The sequence below is a fragment of the Marmota monax genome, unplaced genomic scaffold, assembly GCF_021218885.2.
Source record: "Marmota monax isolate L192 unplaced genomic scaffold, Marmota_monax_Labrador192_F-V1.1 WCK01_AAM20220418_F8-fsc00025, whole genome shotgun sequence".
NCBI lineage: Eukaryota > Metazoa > Chordata > Mammalia > Rodentia > Sciuridae > Marmota > Marmota monax.
This window is the reverse complement of record NW_026691950.1, coordinates 12,825,861-12,848,989: the sequence shown is the minus strand read 5'-3', so window position 1 is coordinate 12,848,989 and position 23,129 is coordinate 12,825,861. Positions and strand designations below refer to the sequence as shown.

The 23,129-nt window shown below is 33.8% G+C and overlaps 1 protein-coding gene across 1 annotated transcript in view; it reads left to right on the top strand.

Annotated features, from left to right (window-relative positions):
• The window catches only part of Nmu (neuromedin U), a 28,571-nt gene extending 5,945 nt beyond the window's left edge, over positions 1 to 22,626 (top strand). Inside the window, exons 3-10 of the mRNA XM_046444113.2 lie at positions 8,445 to 8,492; positions 12,289 to 12,348; positions 13,847 to 13,876; positions 13,981 to 14,031; positions 15,640 to 15,714; positions 19,004 to 19,057; positions 20,720 to 20,759; positions 22,388 to 22,626. Of these exons, the coding sequence (XP_046300069.1) occupies positions 8,445 to 8,492; positions 12,289 to 12,348; positions 13,847 to 13,876; positions 13,981 to 14,031; positions 15,640 to 15,714; positions 19,004 to 19,057; positions 20,720 to 20,755 (354 nt within the window). The 3' untranslated portion in view covers positions 20,756 to 20,759; positions 22,388 to 22,626. The remainder of the gene's footprint in view (positions 1 to 8,444; positions 8,493 to 12,288; positions 12,349 to 13,846; positions 13,877 to 13,980; positions 14,032 to 15,639; positions 15,715 to 19,003; positions 19,058 to 20,719; positions 20,760 to 22,387) is intronic.
• Positions 22,627 to 23,129: the final 503 nt, after the last annotated feature.

Genomic DNA, 23,129 nt, shown 5'->3' with positions numbered 1-23,129 from the left:
ATAAAAATAAATAAATAAAGATATTGTGTCCAACTAAAAAATAAATATTAAAAAAAGATGGAAAGAAACAATCACTGTAGTAAATGGTAAAGTAATAAGAAATTAAGTCCTAAAATAGGGTAACTATAATAAATGTGAATGTGCTAAAATATACCACTTAAAAAATGGGGATTTTAGGGTTTGAAAAATTTTTTCATTATTGTTAAAGATCCAGAAGTAATTACATGTAAGAGTCACATTTTAAATAGGAAACAACAACAAAATCAGTCTAAGTATAAAATTATGAACTATGATGTACCAAGCAAATATGAACTAAAAGAAAATCAGAGTAGGAATCTTAATATCTGATAAAATAGAATTCAAATGAACAAACCATCATAACACACAAATATTTGCTGATAAAAGAATAACATACAAGAAGGTGCAGCCATTATTAATGCGTACTACCAAAACCACCCCAATTTTTTAAAAACAGGTAAATCAACAATTGTAGTTGGAAATTTTAATACATCTCTCTCAGAAACTGATAGTTAAAGTGTATAACAGGCAGTGGATATATCAAATACCTAATTATATAATAGATGAATTTGAGCTATTAAAAAACTTACACTTGATAGTATGCTCATTCTTATTGAAAATAATTGGAGCATTAAAAGAAATAGAATATGTTGTAGAATAGAAAGGAAGTTTTCATAAATAGGAAGGGATATGTCTTAAATTTTTCTAACCATAATATCATAAAATAAGATGTTAATAATGAATGTATAATTTTCATATCCCATCTGTTTGGAAAATAAGTAGCACTTTGTTAAATAATCCTGGGGTAAAAAGGAAATTACAAATACTTAGAACTGAATGACAAAAACATTGTAAATCAAAATTTGTAGGCTAACACACATTAGAACATGTGTTAGAATATACTATATATAATATCAATCTATCTACAATTTCTTTCCAACTATTGCTTTAACTATAGCCTAAAATTTTAAAAAAAATGAAGATAGACAAGTTATAGACAACCCTGAAAAGGGTAGATGACCAAGAAAGCTGGAGACTAAAAGTTTTTAAAGTATCAATTTTAAAATTTAAAACTAATTTAAAATATCAATTTAAAACTAATTTAAAGTATCAATTTCAAATTTAAAATTTTAAAGTATCAATTGAACAATTGATTTTGGTGATAGTTACACATTTCTGTGAATACACTAGAAACTATTAATTGTACATTTAAAATGGGTAAATTGTATGGAATGTGGATTATATCTCAGTAAAACTATTACCAAGAATAAGTATTATAGTCAGTTATATGGCAATAATTTTGAAAACTTAGAGGAAATGGATAAATTCTTAGAAAAATATATGATGCCAAAGAAAAGTTTACTTATGATATGATAGGCTCTGAAGAAACACTTTCTTTCCTCATTTCATTGGCCATGCCCTGTGTACTGTCTTATACAGTCAGTGTTCTAAAGCTTCTCCATACAGCATAAAACTTGCTCTAGAATTTGGATATACACCTTTTATCTAGTTAAGGAGTTTCTTTCTTTTCCTATCTCACTACATTTTGAAAATCCTAAATAAACTTTGAACTAAGTACTTTGTGTTAGTTGAAGAGAAGCAATATGCTTTTTATCCTTTAGTCTACAGTTGTGATGAATTAAATTACTAAATTTCTTGCTCTCAGACTATTAAAACTAAAATAAGAGTGCAGAAGATGTGGGGTATAATACCAATATACAAACATCCATAGTCATGTGCCTATAATCCCAGATACTCAGGAGACTTACACAGGAGGTTCACCAGTTTAAGGCTCTTCTTGGCAACTTAGGCTGTCTCAACCCTGTCTTCCTTTTACATAAAATCTTAGAAAGGACTGGGAATATAGCTGGGTGGTAGAGTGTTTGCCTAGTATGCATAAGGCCCTGGGTTCAATCCCTATATCACAAAACAAAAAGACAAAAAAAAAAAAAAAACACAGCCAAGAATGTTTCTTTTCACCAAGAAAAAATAACAATATAGTTTAAAATATTATAATTGGCTCTGCAAATATGTGAGTTCTGCAGCTACAGATTCAATGAACCATGAATCAAAAATAATTGGAGAAAATATTGGGTCTCCCTTTACTGTGTACAGATATTTTTCTTGTCATTACTCCCTAAACTAGACAGTGTAACAACTGTTTACATAGCATTTACATTGTATTTGGTATTATAAGTAATCTAGAGATGATTTAAAGTATACAGGATGGTGAGTGTAGATTATATGCAAATATCACACCATTTTATAAAGGGATTTAAACATTTACAGGTTTTGGTGTTGTTGGAGGATGTTGGAAACAATCCCCTAAAGATACTGAGAAACAACTGTGTATCATTTACAGTGGCAACAAAAACTATATAAATATTTAGGAATTAACCTAACCAAAATTATGTAATAAATTTATGCATAATTTTGTAGAATAAAATTCAGCTCTAGGGGCTGGGGTTGTGGCTCAGTGGTAGAGTGCTTGCCTCATATGTGTGAGGCACTGGGTTCAATTCTCAGCACCACATATAAATAAACAAATAAAAAAATAAAGGTCCATCAACACTAAAAAATATTTAAAAAACAAATTCAGTTCTAATAAAGGAAATAGATGATTATGTGAATATATGGGGCAGCATTATTTATAATTTAGTATAATAAAGTATCAAATCTCCCCAAATTAATCAGCGTAAATCCCATAAAATCAAATCAATTCCAATCATAATAATTCCATTTAGGTTTCTTAAGAAACTCATAAGAGTCGAGGACTATAGCTCAGTGGTAAAGTGCTTGCTTAGCATGCATAAGGCCCTGGTTTGATCCTCAACACCACACACACACACACACACACACACACACACAGCAATTTCTAAATTTAAACTAAAGTTGACATAGAAAAATAAAGATCTACTAATAGGGCTGGGGTTGTGGCTCAGTGGTAGAGTACTTGCCTTGCATGTGTGGGGCACTGGGTTCGATCCTCCGCACTGCATAAATAAATAAAATAAAGGTATAACTAAACATTTTTAAAAAGAGATCTACAAATAGCTAAGGGCATTTTAAATTCAAAGAGTTAAAAGTAGGAACTTTTCCTACCAGATTCTTAAGACATACTATAAAACTGCTGTAATAAAAAAAGGTAAGGCAAAGCCACAAGAACAGAGAAATGATCCACTGGCATGGAGACTAGAGCTTGGAGAACACAACTGTCACCATCAGTACCCTGCAACATCCAATTGGCATTCACCAGCCCAGGGTTCTCCAAACTTAATAGTTTCTACTTATAGGTGTCCATGGCCTACCTATGCTCAAGTGACCAGAAGTGCCCCCAGCCACTGAGAGCAGCTATCAGTGGGTGACCAAGGGGAGCTGATAGATAAATACCTTAGCTGTATCACCCCCTCATTTGAGATTTCTCTGAGATGTGCTCTATGCTGTCTTTCAGAGTTCCCTGGACAGATTATGCCCCAGTTACCTGCTCAATAACATACCTTAATTGGATTCCTTTTATTCTCTGTTTGGCTTCTCCATTCTTCTACCAGTGTTTAATGAAATCACCTCCCAAATTATCTACTTGCATGCACATCCTTATCTCAAGGCCTGTTTCTGGGCAGAACCCAGGCTAAGACAGAAATGCTCACATACATAAGCTTAACCTACAACAAAAGTAACACCAGAACTCAATGGGGGAAAGAAAAGGTTGTTTGGCAAATTGGCTTACTGTATGGAGCAAATAAAACTGACACCTAATACAAAGATGAGATCCAGGTGGATAAACTATCTAAACATAAAAGGCAAGTTCTAGAGTTAATAAAAGATATTTTAGGAAATATCTTTGTGAGCTAGGGTCAGGAAAGACTTCTTAAATAAAATTTTAAATATAGATCATAATACCAAGAACATAATAAATTGAATTACATTAAGAGAAAAGTCTTCTTTCAATATGGAACTCTGGAAAAAAGTAAGAGCTTTTAAGGGAAAATACTGATAGAATTGCTTCTCTAGACCATTCAAGAATCACCATCAAATCAACTGGATAAAGACAGGAATCCAAAATAAAAATAGTCAAAGGATAAGAACAGATAGTTTACAAACAAGAAAGTCCCAGAGCTCAACAAACATCTAGAGAGATGCTCAAACTCATTGGTAAAAATAAATGAAAACTAAGACGACAGTGTTATTTCCTTCTCATTAGACTGGCAAAAAAAAAAAAAAATAGAAATCGTTAATGGCTTATGTTCATAAGGATGTAAGGTATACAAACCCTCATGCAATGCTGGTCAGGGTGGCTTGCTAACTGGTGGAACCATCTGGAAAGCAGCCTAGATACCCCCACAATTTAGTATTCTCTCTCCTGGCTGAAGATATTCTCCATATGCAGAAGACAGCAATCCTACAAGGAGGTTAGTTGCAGCTTTGTTTGTAGTGGAAAGAATTGGAACACAGCTGTCCATTCTTGGGGAGTGGATAGGTAATATATGATGGACACACATTATAAAGTTTTGTACACTAGTTAGAAGCAACAAACTAATTGTACACCCAGCACCATGGATAGATCCTGAAGTATAGAGTTAAGTGAAATTTCAAAGAAAGAAAATACCATACATTTAGCAAAACATGTTTTATAAAAACATACAAAATTGTAGGATATACCTCAAATAAATCAAGAATTGCCTATGGAAGGATGGAATGGGAGTGAATCAAAATACTGAAATAATAAATACTAAAACAAGGCTAATGTGAGCTATGAACTGGGGAGAATACCCTTTGTACCTAGGCCACCTCAATGAAATACATAAGGGAAAAAGCAAGATAGAGAATAAATTCCTGGCTCTAAACAGTCTTTAAGAATATGGAAATTCACAAAGCCTGTTATGAGGGTCTCTGCCTTGGTAGAAATATAAAACAAGATGAAGAACAATTGAGACAAGAGATAATAATGTATAATACAGAAACATTTATTTTGGCTTGAAATCATCTACTTTTTCATAGAAAATCTTTGGAAAAATATTTTAGACAATATTGCTGGAAGGAAACTTAAGTGGTTAAAACAATAAATTATCAAATAGAAAAAGATATTTAAAGAAGATGCTTAGATCATATAGTTAATTTTTCTGCTTGAGGTTTTAAAAATTATACAGCTATTCAGACACTAGAAAAACATACTTTCCTGACCTTATACAGAGACTGAACCATTTTCACATAGCTTCAGCAATGATCTTTCAGAGTCCTCAAAAGCACTTAGGGGTCCTTGAAACCCTTAGAGCCATAAGCCGAATGCCCAAATGGAAGGTAGGCAAGCAGTGTTGCTGTACCCTTCAAAAAAATAAGAACAAAGACTGGGAAGCTTTGCAATGACTTCCTAATTTGATTAATTAGGCTTTTAGAAATTCTGATGTTTTTACTCAAACAACATTGAGGCACTGATTCATTAGTACTGAGGTTCGAGCGTTCTCTGTTCTTGGACACAGACCACCTCAGAGATGGGCAGCCAGGGTGAGAAGAATAATGAGAAGAAGATTAACATTAAACAGGGATGAGAGGTGGGAGGGAAAGGGAGAGAGAAGGGAAATTGCATGGAAATGGAAGGAGACCCTCAGGGTTATACAAAAGTACATACAAGAGGAAGTGAGGGGAAAGGGAAAAATAATACAAGGGGGACAAATGAATGACAGTAGAGGGGGCAGAGAGAGAATGTATTATACATTATTATCTCTTGTCTCAATTGTTCTTCATCTTGTTTTATATTTCTACCAAGGCAGAGACCCTCATAACAGGCTTTGTGAATTTCCATATTCTTAAAGACTGTTTAGAGCCAGGAATTTATTCTCTATCTTGCTTTTTCCCTTGAGTGTTAATGTCTTCAGATACTTCCGCAACACCAATGTTCCAGGAGGAACCACGTTCTCCTATCCAACTAAAGCAAAGGCCACATAGCTGGAGGCAGTGTATTAAGCTTTGGTCAAAATTCAGAGCTTAAAAGAGCATCTTTTGGGTTTTCCCTCTCAATTGACTTTCTCTCTCTCTCTTTCTCTCTCTCTCTCTCTCTCTCTCTCTCTCTCTCTCTCGCAAATTCAATTCAACTTAATTGAAGAATTTCTTAAATATATACTTTTAGTTGTCAATGGACTTATATTTTATTTATTTATATGCAGTGCTGAGAATCAAACCCAGTGCCTCACACATGCTAGGCAAGTGCTTTACCACTGAGCCACAATCCCAGCCCCAGCTGAAGAATTTTTATTGGATACTTATTCTGGACAAGTCATATTGACCTTGCCTCAAGAAGTTGATCATGTGTGGTGTGTTGATCATATTAGAAACATATATTTTAGGACACGATCAAGTTGGCAGCAGTAGGAGCTTGAGAATTTTATGACTGAAAAGTGTGATAATCTGCCCCTTTTCAGTTTGGTGTGAAAATGCAAATTAAATTAAATTGATCAACAAAGGATTGTGGGATGGGAAGAAGTCTCTGAGATCTTATGCCATAAACAGGATTCAACCTAAATCACTTCAGACACAAAAGAATCAGTGCCATTTTTTCCAGTGCCATCTGAAAAGGTCACTAAAGAAATAAGTATCATAAGCAACTCTTTTTTTTTTTTAATTTTTATTGTTGGTTGTTCAAAACATTACATAGTTCTTGATGTATCATATTTCACACTTTGATTCAAGTGGGTTATGAACTCCCATTTTTACCCCATATACAGATTGCAGAATCACATCAGTTACACATCCATTGATTTACACATTGCCATACTAGTGTCTGTTGTGTTCTGCTGCCTTTCCTATCCTCTACTATCCCCCCTCCCCTCCCCTCCCCTCCCCTCTTCTCTCTCTGCCCCCTCTACTGTCATTCATTTGTCCCCCTTGTATTATTTTTCCCTTTCCCCTCACTTCCTCTTGTATGTACTTTTGTATAACCCTGAGGGTCTCCTTCCATTTCCATGCAATTTCCCTTCTCTCTCCCTTTCCCTCCCACCTCTCATCCCTGTTTAATGTTAATCTTCTTCTCATGCTCTTCACCCCTACTCTTTTCTTAGTTACTCTCCTTATATCAAAGAAGACATTTGGCATTTGTTTTTTAGGGATTGGCTAGCTTCACTTAGCATAATCTGCTCTAATGCCATCCATTTCCCTGCAAATTCTATGATTTTGTCATTTTTTAATGCAGAGTAATACTCCATTGTGTATAAATGCCACATTTTTTTTTATCCATTCGTCTATTGAAGGGCATCTAGGTTGGTTCCACAGTCTTGCTATTGTGAATTGTGCTGCTATGAACATCGATGTAGCAGTGTCCCTGTAGCATGCTCTTTTTAGGTCTTTAGGGAATAGACCGAGAAGGGGAATAGCTGGGTCAAATGGTGGCTCCATTCCCAGCTTTCCAAGAAATCTCCATACTGCTTTCCAAATTGGCTGCACCAATTTGCAGTCCCACCAGCAATGTACAAGTGTACCCTTTTCCCCACATCCTCGCCAGCACTTGTTGTTTGACTTCATAATGGCTGCCAATCTTACTGGAGTGAGATGGTATCTTAGGGTGGTTTTGATTTGCATTTCTCTGACTGCATAAGCAACTCTTGAAATCCAGCTTAGTGTTCAAATTCTCAGTAGTGTTTTTGATTGATAGAAATCTCTTATACTATAAATTAAAGTCTCAAATTTTTTCTCTTTATAATAAAAGCTGAGAACAGATAGTTGCCAACCATAGTTCAACAAATATTTGTTATAAAATAGAACTCTTATCTAATGCTGATTTCATGGTGGAGAGCTGGTGGATTGTTCATGGGGTCCTAAGAGTATTTCCTGCATGTGTGTCATGCAATTATCATGTTAAGTTTTAGGTGACAGGGCTGGGGATGTGGCTCAAGCGGTAGTGCGCTCGCCTGGCATGCGTGCGGCCCGGGTTCGATCCTCAACACCACATACAAACAAAGATGTTGTGTCCGCCGAAAACTAAAAAATAAATATTAAAAAAAATTCTCTCTCTCTCTCTCTCTCTCTCTCTCTCTCTCTCTCTTAAAAAAAAAGTTTTAGGTGACATTGGATTCATGTATAATAAAGAACAGTAACCAAGGATGCTCAATTTTCAGGTCATTCTTTAGTCACTTCTCACATTTCCCAAGCTTAACCAGAAGTTCTTGCCCTCAATGTTTGAGGCATCTTTATACATTCTGGTGATTCCTATCAACTATTCTTGGGGCTGTATACCCCCGTGGCTGGGTGTGAGACTTGGGCAAATCCCAATTCCAGGACTTGCTGCATAAAGTTTTAGGGATTTCTCTCTTCCATAGTCAGAATTATAAGCTGTCTTGCAACTTTGATCACTGTTTTGTATATAACTTGACTTTGTAAAATCCGTTTTCTACTCTTTTCTATTTCCAGGATATAACTGACATTTTTGTTTTCTACAGATAGACGATGCTTGTTCATCTTTTCTGTCTGTTGATTCCCAGACTCAGGTAATTTCAATTGCAAGTGTTTGGTAACAATGTAGGCATTTATGTAGTGTTGAAATTATCTACTTCTGTCTTTGGACCTTTATGGACTCATCAAAACATGTCAACATATTAGATATTATTACATCACCTGCAGGTAATAAACAGTACTATGTGCTTGTGTTTTGAAATGCTTGGGCTTTTATCTCTAAATAAATTAGATTTATAGATAATGTACATTTGGGAATTATGGATTTTCAAATTATAATGCTAATTTCAGCATCAAATTCTGTGTTAAATTTAAAATACTCTCTTGCTGTATTAGAGAGCTAAAATTCTATCCCCAGTTGAGTTTGAAACCTATTGATAAAATTACTATGAGTCAGGCTTTTGGAAATTAAAGTTTTATCATTATAACTGAAAACTCAATTTGAATGTGGCTTTAGACCTAGTGCCAAGTGTGTTTGTCCCCAGATGTAAACTTGCCTGCAAGTCTCAGGCTATTGCTCTGAATCTCCCACCAGAGTCAGGTTCTCATCCTCAGAGCTGACACCAGCCAAAGCACTGGTTCCCTACCAAAAAGGCTGAACATGCCCAACATCCCCTTCCCAATTCATTCATCAGACAGCTTGCTCCTCTTCCATGGGAGTTAAGCAGGGATTGTAGTCAGAGGCCAAGAAGGCTGGTCCAGTTTCCCTACATGGAAACAGGAGGGAAATAAGTGCATTCTCCTTACATGATCTGTGCTGGATGTGCTGTTCCTGCCTGAAGATCCATGTCTGAGAACAGAGAGAGGACAGTTCATCTAATTGTCTTGACCTTCTTAGTCCCTATCACTGATCTCCTGGACAAAGACTAGTATGTTTCTGGTACAAACTTCCTACATACTCCTGCCAAAGGGCCCAGGCTGTCGTTCACATAGTCCTTATAGACAGCTGCCATGACTGGTGTAGAGAATAGTTTTGTGAAGTGCTATATTTTACCTAGCTCTGCCCAGTCCCCAGGCTAAGAAGGATCACCTGCAGGAAGTTAGAGGTATTAGGTGGTAAAGCAAGATTAGGATCACAATAGGTGGCTTTTTATTCTTTTTTTTTCCTTCCTTCCTTCCTTCCTTCCTTCCTTCCTTCCTTCCTTCCTTCCTTCCTTCCTTCCTTCCTTCCTTTCTTTCTTTTTCTTTTTTTGATGTGTATATGCACTGGAGATTGAACCCAGGAGCGTGTTACCCAAAGAATGTTTACAGATGTATAACATGAGATGGATATTAGCATATAAGTGCTTCTGTTGTTTGTAAAATTCAGAAGCATCTTCAGAATCATTTTTATATTTTAAGTACCAGAAGGGTGAATTTCAAAGCACTCACTTTAAACCCCCATCAAGATAAACCAACCTTTTATTGGTTTCAGTTCTGTGTAAGAAGAGCTTGGTAAATTTGCTACTCAATATTTTACACTTACAATGCAAATTGTATTGTACTTTGCTACATTTTAAAAACATCATTAATTCTCACCATATTATTTTATTACTTATTGATTATCTGAACAGTGCTTTAAAGTGGTTTTGCCAAATAGAATATAAAAGATTTTTAAGGCCCATAAATTAAAAATAAAAGAGTAAAAATTTTATTTTTTTTAATTTTTTAAAAATATTTATTTTATTAGGTGTAGATGGACATAACACAATGCCTTTATTTTTATGTGGTGCTGAGGATCAAACCCGGGTCCCGCCCATGCTAGGCGAGCGCTCTACCGCTGAGCCACAATCCTAGCCCCCCCCAAAATTTTATATATAAAAAAATCCTTGGGGCTGGGATTGTAGCTTAGTGGTAGAGCGCTTGTCCAGCAAGTGTGAGGCACTGGGTTTGATCCTTAGCACCACATAAAAATAAATAAACAAAAAGTATTGTACCCATCTACAACTAAAAAAGATATTTAAATTTTTTTAAATACCTAAAGAATGTTTGAGAATAATGGCTTCTTATAAAGGGAACTAGGGCAAATGCATTTGTTTTTAAACTTTTCCAGTCAAATTCAATCTTATTGCCAAGCCTCATCTGGCCTAGAAACCATTTTCTAAGGAGAAACAACTTTCATATGTAATTTTACTTTTAATGTCCAAATATTTTTGTTTTACTGCTTTATATTTTGTATTATTTCTACATGGACCATAAAAGGTGCTTTAGGGATTTTATTTCCAGATTTCATGGGGTGACCTGAGAGGGAACAAGTGAGAAGCGATGTATTGATGTTCACATGACCATTTTCTCTTGTTTGACTCCCAACTGCCCAGGCTAACTCAGTGGTAGAGCACTTGCCTAGCTTGCCTGAGCCCCTGGATTCAATCCAGTACTGGGGGTGAAGAGGGGGCAGATAGGAAACATTAGCTCTTAACTACAGGTTTAACAGACAATGCCATTGCAGCACAGGAATAACGATAGGTCAGGCCATGCTCTAGTGAAAACTAGCCTTTCATGGGAGTGGACAAGTGATAATCTCTTAGAACCCACTTCCTCTATCCATGAGAATAACCATTGCTGTCCAGTGTACCTCACTCTTGTGTTTTAAGGACTGAATGCAATCCATGTATAAGAAAGTGTCTGTAATTTATTGAAACACTATAAACATAGACCATTTAATATTATTAATAAATAGCTCAACAACTTGCATGGCAGGCAAACAAATGAAAAGAAGAGAAGAGCAGGCTTCCGATGCCAGGAAGGACACACAGAGGTACTGTGTCATGACTCTCACTGTACCTCTGACCACAACCAGCCATGCTAAGTGTGCGCTGTATTTCCAAGGGTGAGAATATTGGCGGCTGCAAACAACTTTTTACATCTCTTCTAATCAAGAGTAACTGTATCTGTAAATCAAACTTAAGACTTTTACTCACCTTTAATCCTTCCAGGAACTCCCTGCAATGATGTCACCCCTGATTCCTGGCTTAAGAAACTGAAGTTTAGAGAGATTAAACTGGCCCAGGGCAATGCAACACAGCTATTTAGAGTAGAAATGGAATTTGTGCTGTAGAGTTACAGGCTGCCCACATCCATAGTTCACGATTTTAACCACTAATTATATTGCCCCCGATTGTCCCAGCTCTTCATTACTTCCAAAATGCATTTATTAAGCAATCAATTGTCTCCTGGTATACTGTGCTAGATCCTGTGCAGTGCAGGTTTTGCCCCTGCTTGTCCGTTTGTGCTACTCCTTACCACACCCAGCTGGCTGCTAACCACAAAGAGCCCTGCCCTACTTCTGAGCCCAAATGCTTTGACAAACCTGATCCTGGGGAGTGCAGTCAGCAAGCTGGAAGGGTGGTACTCAGATTAAGGGCACCACACATGGCTGCTTCTCCTCCTGTTCCCATTGTTTGGGAGCAATTGCAGGATTTTCAAATTAGCCAATAATGAGTAATACTCAGCAAGGCTCATGGCTTTGGCATGTAGATGCACTTTGCTACAAGCTGGGCAGACTAATCCCTATTTGGCACTGCCCTGGTTACTCTTAGTCATAGAGTTTCATGAGAGCAAATGCCGAGAACTATGTAACTGGACCACAGTGGAGGCCTTAACCAGTGTGTATAGCCAGCCTTTTTTAATTGTTGTTGTTGCTGTTGCTCTGATCAGAAGGAAGAAGGAAGGTTTTACTTTTAACAGTCAAGTTTTTGTAATGAGACAAATCAAGGGATTCCAATAGAGTTCCGGTGGCCCACAGCAAGAATTCTTTACTGGGTAGCTAGAATATTCTTGTGCTCCTAATATTGTGAGTTACATCTTCTCTGCAGACACTGTGCAAGCAGATACATTTTCTCATTTTCTTAGGCATCCACTGCACTGAAAGAGTTTTGCTTTATGGTGATGGGAATTCTACCAAAGCCTCAGGTAAGATTGAAATAGGGTTTTGGTTTTTTGGCAAAAGAAACATTGCCTAAAAAATTCTTGGACTTCCTCTTGGAACAAAGTATGCCCTTTTTGGAAGTATTCCAAGAGGAACTAGAAGAGGAAACATTGATTTTTTTTGCATAAGAAAAAAATACTTTGGTTTGTCTGTTGCCTGATAATTTAGGGTCATGTTAATGGAGTTTAGAATCATCTAATTGAGAAATTATATGCCTCCCTCAATTATAAAATGATTCCAGTCTGATGGGAGAAATTTGTGGTCATATTGGCTGTATTTTTCTCCCTGACTCATACTACAATTGGAGACCAGATGCATCTTTCTAAGCTGCCAAATATGTCTTATGGTTCAGAGGTTAGGAGATTGTACTTCTTTAGCGAGTAGAACACTTAGGAATGCAAAAGCAGGGTGGGGGGGTGTGGCTCAGTGATACTCTCCTAGCAAAGTATAAAGTCTTGGGTTGAATCCCCAGCACTATCAAAAATAGAAGGAAAAAAAGTAAAAATAGCAAAATCATATTGTCAATGTCATTTTGAAAATTATAGTCTTACTTTCATGTCCTGGTTTCTTATATAAATGATTTAATCGTTCTGGGAGAACTTTTTGTCCTAAGGCAAGATAGATAAGAACTTAAGTAAGCATAAGCACTATGCCTCATTTTCTCTTCCATATCGTAGGAAAGGATTGAAATTATTTTAAAACTACTGTATTAAAGATAAAAGTCTTGAGTTTAAAATTACATTTTTTCATGAGTAACTAATTTAACCTGTGGATCATTGGTGCACTCTAATGTGTATCCCTTGCATATACAAAAATTCAAAGAAAGAAACCTTGATGGTTTGACTGTTATCTGAAACTCTAGACACAACTATATATTATCTATTATGTTTAATAGTGGCATTTTCCAAAAAACTTAACTGACTTTTTTTCTAATAAAGATAGAAGAAATGACAAAGGTGAGTATCCATCCTTTTCCTTTTGTATTAAAAAAAAAAAAAACAAGAAAGAACAATGACAACAACAAAAAAGAAATTTTATGACTCTTAAAAACAGACTTTTGGAGGGGGAGAAGAATTTAGAAAAGCTTATAGAAGAAAGCAAAATAACTCATAATCTTATTATTCAGTCATAACAATGACAAGTATTTTGATGCGATTCACTTGGTCCTTTTCTCTGGATATTCCATCATGTAATTATATTATAATTTCCCATTCCACCACATTGAACATGTAGGATGTTTCCAGCTTTTACTCTTGTGAAAAATGTTGTAAGGATTGTTGTTCACATCTTTCTTTATGAACAGTATTTATTTCCCATTTATTTGTAGAGTAACTGATACTTATTTCAGTTTTATATTTTATATGTAATGCACATCATGTTTTTTAAAAAGTATATGGTCTAATTGTGTAGCCTATTGTAAATTTTAAATTTATAAATAATTTTATAACATCTAAGATAATGATTATATATATTTTTCAATAGGAACAAGATGAAAAAGATAATGCTAAACGGGTAAGGTGATTTTTATAAATATATATAATTAGAAAACAATTTTAAAAATCCACTGATTTCCACTAATTTTTTTATGTATTACTTACTGTTTTTTCTTTAAACAGTTCTTATTTCATTATTCGAAGACACAAAAGTTGGGCAATTCAAATGTTGTGGTAAGTTGGAGAACTACTTATTATTATTAGTCTAATTAGTATTAGTTAAAAGAAAGCATATGCTTTTGCAATTTATCTAATATAACTTGATCAAAATTCAGATTTCTTACCTTAAAAGCTTATTATGTCAGTGAGAATGGAAGTCAGTATTTACTATACATTTGATTTATTTTACATGTCAACAACTACATGTACATTATATTCATTCATTCATTCGTTTAACATTTATTGAGTATCTACTATGTGCCAAGTAAAGTTTTAAGTCTAGAAATATAGCAGTAAGCAAAACAACATTTAAAAAAGAAACCCCTTCCCTCCTGTAATTTACAGTTTATGGAGGGGAAAAAAAAAAACAAGAAAAGAAAGAAATAAAACATTATTTTGGATGGTAGTTGATGCAAGGAAAAATAGTTTTATTCAAAGCTTTTTAATAATTATTTAAAAAGAGGATCAAAAATCAAGATGTAATTAAATATAACTAGAAATATCCTCTTCTATATGTATAATCCTTATTCCTTATCAATCATTGGACATTTAATGGGAGAATTTACAAAGTTTAGCCAGAAACCAGTAACATGAAATCAGTTTAGTCCAAACTTGTGTGTTTTCAGTGGTAGTTTTTCTTTTTATTTGCATGGATTTAAAAAAAAAAAAGGCTGAATGGGGCTAGGGGAAGCTCAGTGGCAGAGTCCTTGCATGAGTGATACCCTGAGTTTGATCCTCAGCATCACAGACACACACACACACACACACACACACACAATAAATAAATGTGCACATGTAAATTTAAAACTCAGTTTTAAGTGTTTATCTATCGAATGGAATATTCTGACATATGAGCACTTGAAAAAGTGAGGTCAGACTGGCTATACACCTAATACAAGTTGATTTCATGAACAGATAGCCATATGTAGGGCTTAAGGTAATCCATTTGATAAGCAATTTTGATATTAATGAGAAGGCTGAAATTGATCCGTATACCTTAGAAAAAATGCAACCATATCAGGCAACTTTGGCTCAGCTGTGTTTTCATTGTCTTCTCCTTGGCATCTTTACCTTTTAAGAAAAATATATCTCAACCCCATTTTCACCATCAACACATTGTCATTTTCATGTCCCCAGTGTCTTGCTCCGTATGTTTCCATTGTAAATATGTAATTTATAAGAAGGTTACTAGATAAGTGTAAAGTATAACCTTCCAGATAAACATGCTCATCATGGAAAACTGATATTCACAAGTTGGTTTCATCTGGACCAAACTATTTTGAGTATGTCTAGAAGCCAATAGATGGCCTTCCGCCTCCAGAGATGAGGTGAGGGGTTTTACTTGGCAGTTGAGGACAGAGCAGAGGCCCTCAGGAAGCTGCGTTTCAAATAATAATAAAAATCTTATTCCATCTCTTGACTTTTTCACCCCAGTTCTTTGAAGTGCTTACAAAGAGCTGTCTTAAATAACATCTTTAATTTCCTTTTTTTATTGGGGTGTGGTTCTGGGGCAAATATAGTCAGTAAAACAAAAACAGAGCAAAGCAAAGCAGGAAACCTTCTGTATGCCCAATGCCGACAAGCCCCTGTGCTCATGTCCTGTGTGTGTTCATGTCCTCTCAGTCATCTGTGGTGCATCCATTGCTGCAGCTCGTTCCTCAACTGCATGAGAGAAGAATGAAGAGATTCAAAGTGGACGTATGTAACACCCACTGCATGTTTGCTTTGCCACTCTGTGAATTCCCAGTATGGTGGTTTATGAGATGCTTTTGTTCAGGATAAGCGGCACGCATATACTCGGTTAGCCACGGTACCGGCCCGGTGTGCGCAGGTGTGTTCATGCCTGGGAAGGGAATTCTTCAACCCCTGGTGCACCCCATGGTCTGCCCCTTCTGACCCAAGCTCCCGATGTCAGGCAGTCTGGGTTTACACTCCTTCGTGGCCCTCCCAATGAGAAAAACCTGTTCTTGGGGTAGGAAAGGACACTGCAGGGTGTCTAGTCTTTAGGAATAGGGGAATAAATAGAATAAAATGTAACTGCCCTTTGCATTCGTGTTGGCACATAGCTAGGACAGGCACATTTCTTATCCAAGTGTTAAAATGTTGATAGGAGTAAATATTATGAAATATACAAATCATAAACTGAATGTACATAGTTTTTTTCCCACAATTAACAAAATTTGACCTAAATTCTATGTGTAAGATGAATATATAACCAAATTAACATATTCTTAACTAGAAACTGTGGAATTTTTAATGTTTAAGAAGAATCTTAATGTTTTTCAATGCTGAAAGTTCCTAGGTAATATTTTTAAGTAATGCCTCACATCATTGCAACACATTATAATTTTCTCCTTATATTATCTCATTTTATTCTTTTGGGAATTCTGTTAGTATTTACACAAGTACTGTTATTTTAGTTTATAGAACAATTTAGAATAAAGGAGTTCTCCCAGATCAGACTAAAAGACAGATTACATAGTCTTCTGACCTTTAATCTAGGCAAATATTTTTTTCATAATGATATTCCCTTTATAATTTAATCTTAGATACTTTGGTTATTTTATTGTTAAATGACATACTTTATTATTAAAAGATGAATTCAGGTCAAATTTTTCCTAATTTCAATACCATATCTACATTATTCTTCTTAAAGTGTTATCTAAACTTCAAATACTTTAAAAATAATCATACAGTATAGGCAAACGACAATTGTCTCCCTAAATTCTTCACATTTTAATACTAGGATACCATCAAGGACAGCATCTGCTACTAATTTTAAAGAGAAATGTAAGAGAGAATGTAGTTGCCCTTCAAATTTTAGAATTTCCAGAATGAAAAACAAAAACGCAGTTCTCATTGGACTTCCTAAAAAGTAATATATGCTTTTTAAACTTTTTTTTTTTACCTTTTATTACCCAAAATGTTTGCTTAACTTAGAAATAGTGTAAAATTTAAACTTTAGATCCAGTTTCTTAAAATACACCAACAATTATTAATTTAACAACTTTACTTCAGTGTTTTTATTTACACATCCAAAGATAAACATTCAGTGTTGTGGCTGGTTGAACCCATCTATCCATCCATACAACTGGCTGAAGAGGTGAACTCGCTGACTGAATAATCTATAGTATCTGATCCTCAAAGTATTTTGCAGTAAGTCAAGATTCCTGGGAACCTATGATAAAAAAGAATGTAAGAGATGAATTTTTAAAAAATGCAATAGTGTTAACTATGCTGCCTAAGTCACCTAATATATTGATTTTTTTTTTTTTTGTGGTGCTGGGTATTGAACCCAGGGCTTTATGCATGTGAGGCAAGCACTCTACCAACTGAGCTATATCCCCAGCCCTAATGTATAGATTTTTGATAGTGAAATATTTTGAATATTCGAAGAAAATGAATTTTCAGATCTTAATGAATTTAAACACTTTTCTTGAATTTTGATTGCCATCTTCATGTCTTTATCCCTACCTCCCAATTCTGCTCTATCACCAATGAAAAGAAAACAAAAACTGTATGAGTTTTACATCTGAAAGTTTTAAATATTTGATGCATTTTAATTTGTTCTACCTTTTTTCTCTTTAATAGTCACAAGAATTTTTCTCATGTAGGCAACTAAGTAGTTATGTATATATTCTTAAATACTAATTTTTCAATCTTTAGTAGTTTTGGGGGGTTACAGTAAAAATGAGAATTAAATTCAATATTGAGAATTTAAGATGCATTTATTATAAATCAAAGATTTCAGAATTTAAATAAATATCAGAGCTATTTCTTAGAATTTAAGAATATTATTTACTTATGGAATATTTGAAAAAAGTCTTGATTGATAAACTTTATATTGTCATTCTGTCAATATTTTTATAATCAATAATTGTTAATGGAAATAGGAAGCTACAAACCAATTTTATGGAAACCATAATTGTTAAAGATTTTTCCATTAAGTTTGAAAGGACATGTTTAAGAAAAAAAAAAACACACACAACAAAACATACCCATTATGAGTAATTCATTTTTTTTTTTACTACCATTCTGTACAAATAATTCAATTAGGAAAATCTCTTCTAAAATATCATTGAATAAACATGGTTTTCCAAAGTTGTCCTTCAATTTCAATCTATATAACTATATAATTATTGTTTTGACACAATTCTGGTTAATATTTATATTTTGGGGGGTTTTTACATATATATATTGAATATATATATGTATATGTCTTTAATTGTAGATATACATAATACATTTATTTTATTTTTTGATTGCCATCTCATGTCTTATCCCTATCTCCCAAATTTTGCTATATCTCCAATGAAAACACAAAATTTATTTTATTTTTTATGTGGTGCTGAGGATTGAACCCAGTGCCTCATGCATGCTAGGCTAGCACTCTACCACTGAGCCCCAACCCCAGCCCATATTTTTTGGTTTTGTCACAATTCTTATTTATATTGTTTCTTGTTCATGTATAACACATATATTTTATTTTACGTATTTATTTCTTTACTTATATTTTTTTGAGACAGGGTATTGATATGTTGCCCAGTCTGGCCTTGAACTTGTGATCCTCCTACCCTGTCCTCCCAAGTAGCTGGGATTACAATAACATATATTTTAAAGAAATTATTTTATTCTCTAACAAAATGGTGAAAGGACATTTTAAATATAATTAATAATGATATGCCTGACAGCTACCTTTCTACCTGCTGATGAATACATGTACAGTTGACAAAATTCCTGAAAAAGAATGTGTTATGTTGATAAGAAAAATATTTTTTTGATATAGTATTCTGATGATACTGCTACTTGTTGAAATTTTCAGGAAATAATATGTTTCTCTACTGATATTAATTATTTACTCAAGCCCTTGATGTCCTCTGTGCTTATAGTAGTTAAAAGTAACTTTGAGCCTCACTATGCTCTTTAGAAGAATTTTCACTTATTTTTAGCATTATTTGATTTGTAATGCCCTCCTCTTTTCTTCCAGGAAGAATTCCAAAGTCCTTTTGCAAGTCGAAGTAAAGGATACTTTTTATTTAGGGTAGGCACATGCTGTACTTTTTAAAAGTCAATTAATATCAAAGTTAAAAATACTTCTCACTGTACATTTAATTAATTCATACGTTTTAAAGTGTATTGATATTTGACATCAGATGTTACAATCTGACATTCATTTCTGTCAGTCTTATTGCTTCTATGCTATAGCATATTTAATCTTTACTCTGATTCACTACTCATATTCATAAATACCTCAAATGACATTCACCTACTTAATAACTTAATTCCATAATATTTCATACATAGGATATAAATATCTTAAAGACACATTGTTCCTTACATTCCAAGGAATCATTTGCTAAATTTTTGATGAAGTAGATTGGAAATTTGAAAAATTTTTTTAAATTTTTAAAGTTCACAAATTTTTAAAATTCAAAGACTCAACTACAATAGTTTCTGTAAAGATAAATTGTGATTGCATTTCTCATTTTGTAAAATACTATGATTACATTTCTCATTTTGTATGTCCAAATTTGTGTATGAAATGTGGGTTTCTTTCTAAGCAGCTATACTTTCTGAAATATTTGCTCCTTATTACATTACCAGAAAAATTTGATTAATTCATTCAACAACAATTATTGTACTTTTACTGAGGATGTACATTGTACCAAGGCATGGGAATAAAAACAGAATTCAATTCCCACACCCTAGGAGTTTATAGTCTAGTAGAGGAAATAGATAAGTAAACAAATATAAAATATAGTCATCCTTTAGTAATCAACCCTAGCACATCTTCCTATATATTATAAATCATCTCTAGATAACTTATATCACCTAACACAATGTAAATGAAATGGAAATAGTTGTTGTATTGTTTAGGGAATAATGACAAGAAACCCAATTCAGTATGTGTTTACTATAGATGCAATTTTTGCAAGAAATATTTTTGGAGGTGGTTCATAGGCTGACTGTATTGTGTTAAATACTTCTTAAGTCTAGGGGATGTAGAGTAAAAAAAAAAAGAAGGTGGGAGAGATACAGAGAAATCTTCATGGGCTGATTTCTTCAGAAATCAACAGAAATTGCTTGATGAAATATTTAGTTGAAAATTTTCAACTTTACTTTGAAAACTAAGCGGGTAAAGGAGGCCATAGGGTAAGATTTGTATTTTGGAAAATCTAACAGCAACTTGGGAGACTAGATTGGATGAAGGAACTACATTGACAGCAGGAAAACATAATACTAAATAACTGTGACTTCAGTAAGTTAATTTTGGTTCATATCAAATTAAATTTCAGATCATTTTTTCTAAAAATTTGGCACCATCAAGGAAATAACAAAATCAAATGGGAGATATGATAAATTATGGTATAATGGTGTATTAAGAATTGTAATTCAAAAATAAATAAATAAAATAATTAATTAATTAAAAAATCAAATAGTATGTAATTTATTGTTGGTCTTAAGCAGCTTTAACAGCACCTTAGAACTTGTTAGAAATATAAACTTGGGGGCCCACCTCAGACTTAGAAACTCCAGCTATGGGGTCCAGATGTCCCATTTTTGCATTGTCAAAAGCCTTCCAGATGACTCTGATGTACATTAAATAAACCTTCCTCTATTTCATTATGATATATCAATATTCTATTAGTATTAGCTGCCATTTGTAGTTTCACTGATTTATTTCTAATTTATTATTTTTCAGCCACGTAATGGAAGAAGGTCAGCAAGTTTTGTTTAAAATGGTATGTATTTTTGAAAAAAATAATAGATAAGTAAATAAATAAAAATGAAATGTTGGTATATGTTTCACAGTTCAACCTAATTTGAAAATTTTTGTTGGTTTCAAACATTGACAAATTAAGCTATATTCAATATATTTCTATTATTTGATTGTATGCATACACTAATATTTTATATAAATGCTACACCTATAGAGGCAATGAGGGTTTTATATGATAGAAAATACCAGTATTTTAGGTCCAGATTTGCTTTGCCCATCATATTTTTCAGACAGAACCACAATGGTAATCATCATGATTGGTTTTGGAGACATCAGCCTCGGCATATTTTATTGTGAAAGTAGTATCATGCAGAGAGGGCATTCTTACTATGGTAGTCAGCATCCATCATGATGGACCAGGATTTACAGACTGAATTCATTTCCGTCCTCCAGATAACTTACATTCAAAGAATCTTTATAAAAGCTTATGATGTAATGGTTTCTAGGGAATTAAGAAAATGTAGAAAGACATGAGAACATAATTTCTACTTTGGTACTTTCATAGTTCCTATCTCAGTATGGAGCACACAGTAGAAACTCAGTAGCTAGTAGCTGGTGGGATTAACCAATATTTATTAAACATATAAGGACAGTGGCTGGTGACTAGCCCCATAAATTTAAAAAATATGCTAATCCTAATATCTGTGTGGGGGATGTACTGGGGATTGAACTCAGGGGCATGCAACTACTGAGCTATATCCCCAGCCTTTTTGTTTGTTTGTTTTTTGTTTTATTTTTCATTTTTTTTTAAGACAGGGTCTCACTAAGTTGTGTAGGTTGGCTTAGAATTTGTAATCCTCCTGCCTCAGCCTCTGTGTCACTAGGATGATAGGCATGTGCCATCATACCTGGCCATAACATTTTATTAGACTATAAATTTTGAAATCAAACTGAAATACAGATTGATAAATTTATAGCACAGAAATATAAAATTTATGTAATAGTAAATTCAGATTCTTTCCTGAATATATTTTTTGCTAATATTTCATTTATATCAGCTTAAGTATGGTAAAGTTCTTAATATTTTCTTCAAAGAAACAAAACTAAAACACATCATTTCTATCTAAAGAATACATTGACACCAAAATCACACAATACCTAGAGGGGAAAATACTGTATATTAGATCTCAGGAGACTTTTTCAAAGCCCTATTTAGTGAAAATTTCAAGACCTAGAGTAAGCAAGGAAAAATTAATACATTAAGGATTTAATTCATTAAGACAAGAAAGAATAGTAAAATGAGTCTCAGGAAAACAGAAGGAAGAAATAACAGAAAAAATTAAAAGGTGGCAAAGTAGAAAAATTGATAGGCATAGCAAAAATCTGATTCGTCAAAGGAAAAAAAAAGCCTATTTAACCTAACCTAATCTAGAAAGGGGCAAAACAAATATCTCCTTCAGAGAAATACTAACTGATAATAGTAAAAAATATACAAACTGAAGAACAGCTGGGAAATATCTCAGATACCATGTTATTACACTATGACAATATAATTATAGAAATTTATATGAAATATATATATATATATATAATTTATATGCTCATTTACACTTGAATCTAATTTAGTTTTTCTTTTTCTTTTTTTCACAGATGCCCACTAATTTTTCACAGAAACAATGCTACGGGATAAAAACATGTACTGACATCATTTTGCTTTCTTCTCAAAAGCAGTCCTTCCTAAGTTAACTCTGTTGAAAATTCCTGTATTGTAAACATTCTCAGCAAAAGTTGTAATTGTAAATGTTTGACTTGTTGAAAATAAAGCATATTAAAGTGTTTTTTTCTTAGTGTTATAGTGATAAATAGTTACAATAAAGTTGTAAATTGGTGATGTTCTTTGGATGCTTGCAGTCTTTGATGTACTGGCACACATGCTTTTTTGATATTTTATTAAAGTCACATATAAGGAGTTGAATAAGCTATTTTAACTCATCACATTTGGACTTTTTCAGTAACAAAATCACCAAGTGTTATAAACACCAGAATGCCCAATAGCTTAATATCTTAGAATGTGAATACCAACTGAAACTATGCTAGTTGAGGGATTTGGCCATGACTCATACAGTGACTTAATAAGTAAGTTCTGATTTAAATAGTATAAAACAGATTTCTGATTGCTACAAATACATCAAGGGACTCTGTCTGCCAACTCAGAACATTCAGTTTATCCTAAAATAATTTTTTTTTATCCTTCAGTATCTGAAAGGCAACCAGTCTTGTCTGTTACCAGGAAAAACAACAACAACAACAACAATCTTACTAGTAGAGGATCATGAGCATACGTGGAATCAGTGTTTAGTGGACACAAAATTAACCCCAGGTGAAGACTGAG